We start from the raw sequence: 13,209 nt of genomic DNA on the forward strand, positions 1-13,209 counted from the left end.
ATGTATTCTCTAAAATAAAATATTTCGTATTATTCCTTAATCAACATCCGATTTGAGACTTTATTTGAATAAAAGCAATCATTATCTTCCATTTCTGACAAATATTACAGTGATATTTCGTGGATCACAATCATTCACATTACCCATAGCCATATTTAACTTATAAAATACTTCATTCTAAACTTATATCTATGCAAATATAGTACATGAAATAAGAAAGGAAAAGTAACATTAATGCGAGGGAAATGAAAAAGTCAATTACACTAGCTCACCGTGAAAGCACGCTGTGTGTCGTGACCGTAAAGTGAAGAGCTCTCCTACCTTCAGGTCTGATAATATTGTAGTTTTTTGTGGTTTATAAACTTACAATCAAAGATTAAGGTAGGGTTTTCCACCTGTTCAATACTACAAAATAGTAAAATTATTAAAACATCACATTTTTGTTGTCATCTTTGGTACCAGTTTCATGTTTGTGCATACATATGTTATTAATATTCTAATGCAACTAGTAAAATGTCCTGAAACTACCTCCTAGGCTGATGGTGGCAAATAAAGTTGACGAAACTGGTACCAAAGATGACAACAAAAATGTGGTGTTTTAATAATTTTACTATTTTGTAGTATTGAACAGGTGGAAAACCCTACCTTTATCTTTGACTGTCAATTTCGTTTCAATACAGACCAAAAATGAAAGTTTATAAACTTGGCCTGAAGCCTTACGATTGTTGGTGCTTCAGCGGCGCCAAACTCTCAATACGATGTAGGCTGATAACTAGAGAATAATGATTGCAGTTTTATTCCAAGAAAGGGGTCTATGACCTAGATGTTTGGCCCAAGCATATTTTTATTTCAGGAAGTAAATTACGAGTAAAATTATATTTTGTAAAAAATAATTATTACAAGTAAAGTAAGGTATACTATAAAATTAATTACAAGTAATACTCTTACACAACTACTTCTCAACTCTGATATTAGTCTGTTCTTGGAGATCGTGGTGTAAAGCTCAATATTTTCTCAAAAGTCTGAGGATATCCTCATACACTAGGGGCATGGCATTGATCGCCCAGGCAAAGTCTATGTGCGTGAACTCTTCATCCAGCACTTTCAAGTAAGCGATCACATTAGGCAGTGCTTCCTTGGTTTTAGCTATGTCCTGCAACAGACAAAGAATGGAACATCAAATTCTATTTCAATCAATTAATCAATCATTACTGATATGCCCAGGTGGCAGATTCCCTATCTCTTGTTTTTCTAGCCTTTTCTTAAATGATTGCAAAGAAATTGGAAATTTATTGAACATCTCCCTTGGTAAGTTACTTCAATCCCTAACTCCCCTTCCTATTAACAAATTGTTTTGCCCTAATTTGTCCTCTTGAATTCCAGCTTTATCTTCATATTGTGATCGTTCCTACTTTTAAAGACACCACTCAAACTTGTTTGTCTACTGATGTCATTCTGCGCCATCTCTCCACTGACAGCTCAGAAATTACCACTTATAATACCAATGTAGTTGGTCCATTATTGGACCTTATAAATTTTCCAGGTAACTCATTCCTGGTTGCCAGCGTTTTGCCCCAGTGTGCTAAGTTGGGCTCATCAGTTGGTAAATAGCACACCCACCAAGACGCATGGTATGCACTAGCAGATTATTATGTATTTAAGTGATACACTTATTATTAAAGTGATACACTTATAGCAGATTATTATGTATTTACTATAAGTGTATCACTTTAATCTTAACACACAGTAAAAAGAAACCTCAAAAGACTTTCACACATTCAGAGCGTAAAAATAAAAAGGTTGAATGTACAGCTAAGCATGTTAAAACTTTTAATCAATGTATTTATTTGGTGAAAAAAGTGTATGAAAACATATCCCTATACGTCACCATGACGATTTTAATTAATGTGTACTTGTTTAACTTGTGTGATTTGTATGATTTAGGCTGATGATGACATTTGTATATGTTGAAACCGGTACTAATATTGAATAAATGTTGTAGATAACATCTTATACAACTTGTATTTTGTATTGAAAAAGTTTAAGCTTACTAAAACTTATCTCTGAATTAATAAACGCGGGCGAAGCCGCGGGGACATGCTTGTATACTATAATGTCTACAATCAGCATGAACCGTTACCTGTTGCCAAATTTTTTTATTTTGTTTCATGAGCCTATGGGAAGCTTCAGTCAAATAGGTTTGAAACAGATGTTTAAAATTGATAATATTTTTGTGTCATCTATAAAATCAGCAAAAATGGGAAACACAAAGTTAAGGCAGTGGTTTAGAGAAGCCTTCTTCTCATATTCAGGTGACAGTTGTGCTCTGATTCTTGAACCCTGGACTACATATACTAATTACGAATATCCATGCGGTGCTGAGTTAAAATTAATTATTGAAAGTGGACTGCTTGTAAAAAATCTATTATTATTATTATTATTATTATTATTATTATTATTATTATTGTTGTTGTTGTTGTTCCGGGGTTTATCGTGGAACGCAGAGGTGAAAGAAGGTGCCGGGGTGAATGGGTCTAACTACAATATCAGGAATTGAATTTAAAACGTAAACTGAAGTTTATATTTTTGAAAAACAACAAACTTAACAACTTTTCACTTAGTGAGATAACATTGACATTTCAGGTACAAAATAGCAATTGAAAAACAAGACTTAGAAAAATCCAAAATTTCAGAACTTCAACACTCTTGGGCTACAAGCCCCTAGTTAACAATTTTTGAGCTCCTAGCTCAAGTTTTACAGATGAGCATAAATTTGTTCAAAGGGCAGAAATCCCCTAAATTCCTGGAGGACTTGCTCCCAAAATACAACATCTAGCCTTCGAGAGGCATACAGTAATCTTACTTTGAAAAAGAGCTAACAGGCTCTCAGTTTTCCAAGCCTAATCAAGGCAACATCAACTTACAGTTCTGGCCTCTGAAGGCACCACTTAAAATAGGAAAATGATTATACAGGGGTATTTAATACCCAACCTACTGGGCCTTCATGTAAAAGGAAAAACGGTTAAATAAATGGCCTGAACAAAAGGGAATGGAGGCGAATACCTTGCCCTCCTAGATATGAACACTTAAAACCTAAAAGAGCACTAGGGCGATGAAACAGGGGCTATTTCCAAACTATGGAGGTGACTCGTATAAGAATAGATTAGAACATTACCGAAAGGAAGAAAACCAGTTACCAAACGTAGCCACCTCAAACCAATATCAAGGGGAGCTCGAGAGGGTACATCACTCTCTATCCCCGATTTACAGTTAAAGATTTTATGAAGTCTTTACATTAGCCTGCTGAAAGTTACATTTTTAGGAAAACTAGGTTACATAGTTAATGATTCGGACCTTTCTCCCAGGTTAAACTGCGGAGCTAGCAAGAAATAAAGATGTTATGAGGCCATTATCTCGTCGGTGTACTGGTGCCTGCTGAAAGAGGCGCAGCCCGCCTCCTGCTTTGACACACACACTAGTTCAGATGACGATCAATTGGCCAAGAGACGAGAAAATACGCAGTTTATAAACCCTCGGGGAAAGTTCGAGACCATTCAAGATTAAACTAGCCACATCCCCTCATGTTTATTGGTCATTTTGAAAGTACACTCAAAATCAAAGAAGAAGAAGAGAAGAAGAAGAAGAAGAAGAAGAAGAAGAAGAAGACGACTGTGATTGGTAGAAAATTAATTACAGAAATTAGGGATTGGCTAGATTCAAAACTGGCAGAAAGAAAAGATCAATATTGCCAACCCAAAAATAAATGAACATCAATTAGTAAAAAAAAAAACTTATGAATACAAAACTTCTTTAAATTGAAGTTCTTTCACTTCACACCAGGGTGCATGATCATAGTTTTTTATTTGTAGTGACATCTATGGAAGAAAGTCCAAACTTCTTGATGAATGGCAAACAAAACAAGTAGAATTACAGTCAGTTCAGGAAACTTCATAATAACAAAATTACATTTGATTTCTGTGGTGAAATCTTCTAGTAAATTTATAAGTTGGTCTATTTTCAATTTCACTGTTTCTCCACTAGAGGAGTTCTTTTAGGCGCTAGATTTAAATGTGCAGCATTGGGGTGTACCTCCCAGTACAATTATTATGATTATTATTATTATTATTATTATTATTATTATTATTATTATTATTATTATTATTATTATTATTATTATTATTATTATTATTCAAGATAACAGAAAAGGATTGTCTCAAAGGAACATTTTAAGATGTTATCAAGGCCGTACCCAAGATATTTCTCCGGGGATCAGGTGTTTTTCTGGGGCTTCCAAAAGCAAAAGCTATAGGAGCAAAATAAAACATTATATTTTAAGTAATAAAATACATTTTATCGAACAAAAATGTTTCCAATTTCCGTTTGAGCAGTACGACTTAACAGATTAAGTGGAAAGCTAAATTCATAGCGGCCTAGTAAGCGCTATACTGTGTGCATGCAGTGCTAGACAAAATGTTCTGAGATTTCATTTTTCACTATAATTGTTAACAATGTCTACATGTTTAATACATTTTTGAAAAAAAAATTCTAGTGACTCGATAACATGACAATATTTCTACAGAAACGTACCAAGCAGCGATCCCAGGACCAAATTTTAGACGCATTCAGGGAACTAAAGGGTCTCACCAGGCTGCGAACTGTGAAGCTTCAGCGGGGATAGTCTTGTTTCCCTTCACGGAGTGAACAAAGGGAGCGAGAGAGAGCGCTGAGAGAGAGAAAGCAGACGGCCAAGATAGTATTATTGAACCAGAGAGAAATCGTGCATATTTAGGAACTGCATAGTAATAGCTGTTAGTTTTTGTTCACATTTTTTTTTTTTTTTGCTAGGGGCTTTACGTCGCACCGACACAGATAGGTCTTATGGCGACGATGGAACAGGAAAGGGCTAGGAGTGGGAAGGAAGCGGCTGTGGCCTTAATTAAGGCACAGCCCCAGCATTTGCCTGGTGTGAAAATGGGAAACCACGGAAAACCATTTTCAGGGCTGCCGATAGTGGGATTCGAACCTACTATCTCCCGGATGCAAGCTCACAGCCGCGCGCCTCTATGCGCACGGCCAACTCGCCCGGTTTTGTTCACATTAGAAGGAATGTTGAGACCTGACTAGGCCTTGCCAGGGCACATGACAGAGCTGCTGACTAGTGGAGGGAAGGAAAGCATGAGGGTTAGAATCTCGTGCACACAATGCTTAGATGAGTGTATTCAATGTGTGTCTTTTATTCAGGTACGTATATTTCATATTTGTGTGTGGTGATTACCATGTTCTGCTGAATGTTGTTTGGAAAATTGTGTTTGTGTCTTGCTGTAGTAGATTCTCTTGTTTTGGGATGCGAGCGCTGCACTCTTTGAAGGTTGTGAGTTCAGATCCCATCCGTGCAGTCCAGGCCGCAACTATGGACGTAGAATCTGTATTCTTTTGTGGGTTATAGGAATCGGACTCATATCCTTGTTGTGTTTCATGATATGTGTTTTGTGCAACCATTGTTCACCGAATGCCTGGCTATCATAACGTAGATATGTGCTAGTTACATAATATTTCAAGTTGCTTTACATCGCACCGACACATACAGGTCTTATGGCGATGATGGGACAGGAAAGGGCTAGGAGTGAGATGTAAGCGGCCGTGGCCCATTAAAGTACAGCCCCAGCATTTACCTGGTGTGAAAATGGGAAACCACAGAAAGCCATCTTCAGGGCTGCCGACAGTGTGGTTCGAACCCATTATCTCCTGAACGCAAGCTCACAGCTGCGTGACCCTAACCACATGGCCAACTCTCTCAGTTTATGTAATATTAATACATATTTGAGTCATTGTGTGTTGAAAATTTAAATGTAAATACTGTTAATTATTTTAATGAAAAATCTTCATTATTGTATGCATACTTGCACGAGTTACATCGGAGTTTAAATGTTTATCTTATCACGTAGTGTCATGCACGAGCGGTGTCTGGATTAGTGTGGAATCGCATATGAGCACTCGATTCCATGGGACGTAACAAACCTGTAACGTAACAAACTCGACAGCAACCGAGTTATTATGAACGAGTAGTAGAACACTAGAAGTTCTGTTACGTCTTGTTCATGATAACACCAAAGTAGTTCAGTTTTGCAGTTAATGTTTACCTGTCTATTATTATTATTATTATTATTATTATTATTATTATTATTATTATTATTATTATTATTTATTATTATTATTATTATTATTATTAATGCCCTGAGGTGAATAAATTGAAATGTGATCATATTTATTTTTAACATAGTATTCCCCACCCGGCTACTCGTTCCTGCCACCCAGCTGACGAAAATTTCTGGGGAGAACACTGTGTATCCTACGTAAGTTGGAATAATTTATTATGGATGCGAGAAGTTAGTGCTATTCTCTAACGTAAAATGTATTACAAATCATCGGTCTCTAGACCCAACGATTATAAGACTTATCTGTTTTCCGAGTCCGTGCCATAGGGATATTCAAGCTCCAGGAAGAATGTGTTAATTATAGAAGGGTGCAAAATCCCGTGGGCACATTGATGATATTTACATACCGTGTTTGTTATTTTACTGTGTTAATTTCTCCTTTGTTTTAGAGTAAAATAAACTATGTTTTTATCTCCCTACATCATTATAGTTCTCATTCACACATGTGTTCTCTGATCCCTGTCAATTTACATTAAGTTTTAAGTTAGATCCAGAGGGTTATTTTGAGTCTCCATGACCCTAATGTGACGGGGCTTAGCCAGGCACGAATTAGGACAAGTGGTTGGGTACACTATACATTTCCTAAAAACTGATGATCTGAATTAAGAAAAGGCCATCCACTTGTCATATTTTTATTTATTTCATAGTTCGTCTCTGTTAGAGTGATTTTTCTCTCTGATGTTAACTTACCGCTATCGCCATAATATTATGTAATAATTTCATGTTAGCCAATACCAGCAGACAGGCTACTTTGACTGCAATGTTTTCTCCACATTACAATCTGCGTACTGAAGTTGGTCTTGGCACAACTACATACTCTACACGATGGTATGACACTTAGTACAGGGTTGTATAGTTTTTGAAATATTGTTGACCATAGCATGTGCAAATTATTTAGGTGTCGTTTTCTTAATGGAAATTCTAAGTTCCTATGGAGGGAATTAGATATTTTTCCACCAATACAGCATATAAAAAAATCAGATAAAAAATTACATGTTTGGTTTTTCAGGCGTTTGCTCTATTAACCAGTGTTTTATCTTAGGTCTGACACTAGACTCATCAGAGTGGGATGTGTCAGACCCTACCCACTGACGCTGGGGTGAATGCAGGTGAACTTATCAGAAGCCCATTATAAGAGGCACAGTCTGATAACTGCATATGGGAGATAAAACTCCCAATGGAATTAATGCCCGCCTAGCAATTCTGAATGGAAATTCTACGTTCCCATGGAGGGAATTAGGTATTTTTCCACCAAAGAGAATATAAAAATCAGATAAAAAATTAGATGTATGGTTTTTCAGGCGTTTGCTCTATTAACCAGCATTTCGTCTTATCTCCCGTATGCAGTTATCAGACTGTGCCTCTTATAATGGGCTTCTGATAAGTTCACCTGCATACACCCCAGCGTCAGTGGGTAGGGTCTGACACATCCCACTCTGATGAGTCTAGTGTCAGACCTAAGACAAAACGCTGGTTAATAGAGCAAACGCCTGAAAAACCATACATCTACTTTTTGATCTGATTTTTGTTTTCTTAATGCCGCCCATACCTCGAACCGAGAGAACAGACTTATTCATGTCAAAAACTCCTGCTTTAAAAATATTAAACATTTTGGCTTATCTTAATTTCTATAACATCTGAAAGGATAGGTACCTAACAAATGATATATTTCTTTTGAAATGTATACAGCAGATTTATTTACCCGAGGGTCAGTTACGATGTCATTTTGGGTGTACATTATTGCAACAGGAACAGTAATCTTGCTCACATCGTACTTGGGAGGTATGCGAGAGCCGTACACAATAAGATTCTTCTCTTCTCCATAATCGTACTTCATGAATTCACCTGTGAATAAAATTTACAGTTTTAATTTGAAATTAAAGTTAATCATTCAAAAAATCATTCATAACATGGGCCATTGATGAAGATATTGGTGATTGGAAACATGTTGTTATAGTTTCTTGTAGGTTAAAACTATGTTGTAATGAACAAGCCATACGCTTTGTATGCTGCTTAAACATTGGATATAACAAGTATGTTGATTCCTTATGCCGAATAACAAAGGGAAGCTACAGCTATGAGGTTACCGATATTTTGATACTTTGGGAGGTTCAACTATGTCAAAAATGAACAGGTACGTGTCCGATGGTTTGTGCCATGTGCACGATGAAATGGCCATTTAAATTTAACAGCCTGTATAAATTTTGGCAATTTGCATTGGAGTATCTGTGGCACCACAGGTCTAGTGGCCAGCTTCAGTGCATTCCATTCGGGCATCATGGGTCCGAGGCGAGTCGAAGTCTAATGTTTAAATTTTTTAGTTTCCTTCCCCTCTCTTCATATATTACCACCTGTATGTTTTTATTTGCCAGTGCACACTAGGAAACGTGCTGATTAAATTTAGGTGAACTCCTGGATAAAGTTATTTTAAATAGTCTACTTGCAGTTTTTGGGAAACATTTTCAACCTGGATTCAGGAAAGGTTTATCAACTGTTACTGTTCTAGCACCTTCTATTCATAATGTTTTAAACAATCTTGATCATAATTGTCTTACTTCAATATTTGTAGACTTGTCTAAAGCCTTTGAAAATGTAGTCCATAACCTATTATTAAAGAAAGTAAAATACTATGGTCCATGGTGTCGATTTACATCTGTTATCATGTTACGTACAATAGCATAAGCTGTGCATTAAAGTAAATTATGAAATAGATTATGAGGTAAAGAAAGTTAGATCTTCCTTTGAAATCAGAAACAGTGGTATTCCACAAGGCACTATTTCGGGACCTTCTCTCTATCTCCTGTATGTTAATGAAATGCCAGAAATTGTAAATTCCACCATTATATCCTATGCTGATGACGCATCTGTTATTAGTTGGGCACACGATAGGGAATCAGTGGTACAAAATCTTAATGCACCCTTAAACCATATCAACAGATCATTTTATACTTCCAATTATCTTATGGTGAATCCTTACAAAACTGTGGTGAAATTTGATGTTAAAAGCAATTGGAATAATGATATACACTGAGTGGCCAAAAGTCATGGCAAGGGGTGTCCAATTAGAAAATGTGCCATGTTTGACCCCTGAGCATTGCGGCTAGCTGCAGCGTAGCTGAGCAGTCTGTCACAGATACCAGTGTCATGAAGATGGAAACACGTCGTGAGTTAACTGACTGAGCGTGGGATGATCATCGGCGCATGACGAATGGGTCATAGCATAGCGGAGATTACACACAAATTTGGGTTTCCGAGGTCATCAGTGTCGAGGGTGGATCTTCAGTATCACAGAGAGAATGTTACCACCCACGTAAACCACCACACGGGAAGACCACAGGTGTTTAATGAACAGACATCACGTCGCCTCTGCAGAATCATACTGGGTGTTCGAAGGACTACTGTGAGTCAGATCACCACCCAGCTGAATGTTTGGATTCAGGAAGCATTTCTACCAGGACTGTTAGGAGGCAACTGCACTGCATAGGCTTCACCGACCGACCACTAACTCGTGTCCCTTTGCTGACACCTCGACACAGAGCTCAACAACATGCATGGGCCTGGAAACATCGGAAATGGACCATGGAACAGTGGCGGCATGTGGTATGGTCCGATGAATCCCGGTTCCAGTTGTATCGAGCTGATAGGAGCATGAGAGTGTGGCGTGTGCCCCAGGAAGCTATGGATCCTGCATGTCAACAAGGGGTTGTCCAGGCGGGAGGAGGCTCATTTCTGGTCTGGGCAGTGTCCTCATGGTTGCAATTATGCCCCACTGTCCAGCTGCAGGGAGCGCTGACAGGTGGACATTATGTGGACATTCTTTCAGACCATCTGCATCCCTTTCTGGCCCTAGATGTTTCAACAGGACAATGCGTCATATCACCGCTGTGGTGGCAAGCAGGCAGTTGGAGGAGCACTCCAGTGAAGTTAAAACCATGGATTGCCCCCCCCCCAGATCCCCCAGTCTTAATCCAATCGAGCATTTATGGGATGCTGTCGATGCTGGTGTATGCTCCATGAACCCTACATCAACTACACAAGACCAATTATAGGTAGCAGTGCAAGATGCATGGGTCTAGATCCCTCCAGAATGATTCCAACACCTTGTATAGCCTACGCCTCACCGTATTGCTGCCGTTTTGAGGGCTCGCGGAGGAGCAACTCATTAACATCACATTCAGTGTCTTCCCATAACTTTTGGCCACTCAGTATAAGTATTCAGTAAAACGGCACACACCTTCAAAATACAGTTACTAAATTCTTAGACATTGTCCTAGATACACCATATGTCTTGGAAGAATGTTAATTATGTCCGTAAATATTATCATCTGGAATATTTTTATTACGTAGGCTATCAAAAATTGTAGATACAACTGTATTAATAAAAGTGTACTATTGAGTAACATACCCTTATCTGAGCTTATGGAATAACTGTCTGGGGTCGTGGGGCAAATTAATATTTTGAGCAACTTAGTATTTTACAAAAGAAAGCTCTAATAATCAGCTGTCACATTGTGAGTAGAAGTACGTAAAATCTAGAACACTCTGGTATCTGTGGTGCCAATTTTCATCTGTTATGATCTTACTTACAACAGCGTAAGCTGTGCGTTGAAGCAAATTATGAAGTAGATTCGTAATATTATAACACTTTCTTCCATATAGATCTATAAATATATTCTCTTCATTAAATTCAATGAAACAGCAACTATAAGAAACAGTGAGACCCACAGTTATAGCACAAGAAATAGGAATGATTACCACATGAGTTTTCAGTGCGCTAAAAATATGAACCATTGCCCATATGCGAAGGATATGTTACTCTACCTATAACAAACTACCTAAGGATGTGTAAATTCTGAATGGTATAAATTTGATTAACAGGTGAATGTATTCCATACATGAACTGTAAATCAGAATGTGTGTTTTATTTATACATACATTAAAATATGTTTTTGTTGTATACAGCAGCCCTGAAGGTGGTTTTCCATGTTTTCTCATTTTCACATCAGTAAAATGCTGGGGCTGTACCTTAAATAAGTCCACGGCAACTTCCTTCCCACTCCGAGCCCTTTCCTGTAACATTGTTACCATAAGACAGTTTGTGTCGGTGTGACGTGAAACCAATCGTAATTTTAAAAAAAAAAGTGAAAACTGAAATATTTGCTGCACCATAAACTCTGGCAGGTACACTCGAACCCCAGACACCTGTGTGGGTATCCAGGACGCTGACCACTAGACTAGCGGTGCTCCGAACACTCTGACAAAAATTGCCAAAGGTTGTTAAAGTTCCTTGTTAAACTAGACCATCAGACACAAATCTGTCTAGTTTTGATGTAGATCAACCTCCCAAAATTTGAATGAAGTTATTGACCATATAGCTTTGGCTTCGTCTTGTAAGACTCAATGGTGAACTACTCAAAGAAACTCACGGTATTGCGGAATAAATTAGTTTTATGGATATCTCCTCAGAATGAATGAAGAGAAGCCCACACGAAAGATCCTGACCTACTCTGAGGGGAAAAGAATACTCCCTTCAGATGGCTCACTGAAAACAGACAAGAAGGCGTTCATGGTAGGAACAGTAGGAACAGGCAAAATGTGTCACTTCTCTACACAACTTCCCAATTGATAAACAGTCAGAGTTCAAGATTTTTGAAGAGAATGTTGGAATGAAACATTTAAAGCAGTTTTTTTTTTTTTTTTTTAGAAGAAAGTAAATCAGTGAGAGAACGATGGAATAATGGCGGAACTGAAAACCAATGGAGGAAGAAAATGAATCGGTGGTCCATATCGAACAGAACAAGAAGTTACTTGTAGAAGCTTGAGCAATTGTAAACATTATCTCGAAGGATTTCAATTTCAAATTGAATCTATTTGACAACCTGTGTCACTGAGGTAAAAATACTAACTCTTCTAAATGTAACTCTGCACTATTTAAAAGGCTATTTTGAATTCCGATGGCTTTTGTAAGAATATAACTGAATTGATCCATAGAGAAATGAAGCCATTTTTGGTTTTTAACTGCGATATATTTAACTGGCCAAGGTGCACTTTGTTGTGATGAAAGGTACATGAGAAAGCTCCACTACATGCTGAGGAGATGTTGACAGAATTCTGATACTTGTAGGTATCGACAGTTCAAACAAACTTTGCACCTCTGGTTGGTTGATGTAGAGTTATTAATGTACTATGACACAGTGTTTATTGGTTTCTTAGTTTTGGTCAAAAGGGTCCATAAATTCAATGCTATCAACCTGTAAACAGAACACATTTGTGAGTTATGTACCATTTGAGAGAACACTCTTTATCAATACATTCATTGCATAATCAACAAATATGTAATTGTGTTAACATTTATTCTTACAGGCCTAAAAGTACACATTAAATACCATAACACTTCCAATAAAAACAGTCAAATGCATGTATTGTAAACCCCTCTAGAAGCACAGACGATTCACTTCGAAACACAATTAAAAAACTAACGACATCACCAGCAAACATACAGGCAAAAATGTGTCACTTCTCTACACAACTTTCCAATTGATAAAGTGATTCTTTAGTAAATATCCTCTTAAACAAACTAACAATGATGTATTTAAATAAGACTATTATACTTAAAAAATAAAGGCAATGAATTATTTATTGAAAACAGCTAGCAAGTGGAGGAAAGAATTAATTTAAAAAAAAATACTAAGTTATATCTAATAAGACTTCCTCAAGATTTCATTTAGAACTAGGAAGATATTTGATGTGGAAAAAACAAGGAAGACACAAGGGATGTATAGTGGCTCTGGATGCATGAAATTGTATGTTCCTCATATTTAATATTTTATCAGACTTAATTATTATCAAAATATAACACACCTCCAGTGTAGACGCAAACCCTGTGGATATGCGCAACGAAAATTATAACAATAGGTTCAATTCCAATTCTCTGAAATATGAGAACAATTGACTTAATTCATTTCTCCACAGATCGATATATTTACTCTACTTG

General features: G+C 37.2%; 1 protein-coding gene across 2 annotated transcripts in view; it reads right to left on the minus strand.

Annotated features, from left to right (window-relative positions):
* Positions 1–838: 838 nt before the first annotated feature.
* LOC136867149 (gastric triacylglycerol lipase-like) overlaps positions 839–13,209 on the minus strand; it is an 82,836-nt gene continuing 70,465 nt past the window's right edge. For both annotated transcript variants that reach the window (XM_067144259.2, XM_067144260.2), the window contains 2 exons: positions 7,918–8,060; positions 839–1,153 (listed from right to left, as the gene is read on the minus strand). In XM_067144259.2, the coding sequence (XP_067000360.2) occupies positions 1,004–1,153; positions 7,918–8,060 (293 nt within the window). In that variant the 3' untranslated portion in view covers positions 839–1,003. The remainder of the gene's footprint in view (positions 1,154–7,917; positions 8,061–13,209) is intronic.

This window comes from Anabrus simplex, chromosome 3 (genome assembly GCF_040414725.1).
Source record: "Anabrus simplex isolate iqAnaSimp1 chromosome 3, ASM4041472v1, whole genome shotgun sequence".
NCBI classification, from domain to species: domain Eukaryota; kingdom Metazoa; phylum Arthropoda; class Insecta; order Orthoptera; family Tettigoniidae; genus Anabrus; species Anabrus simplex.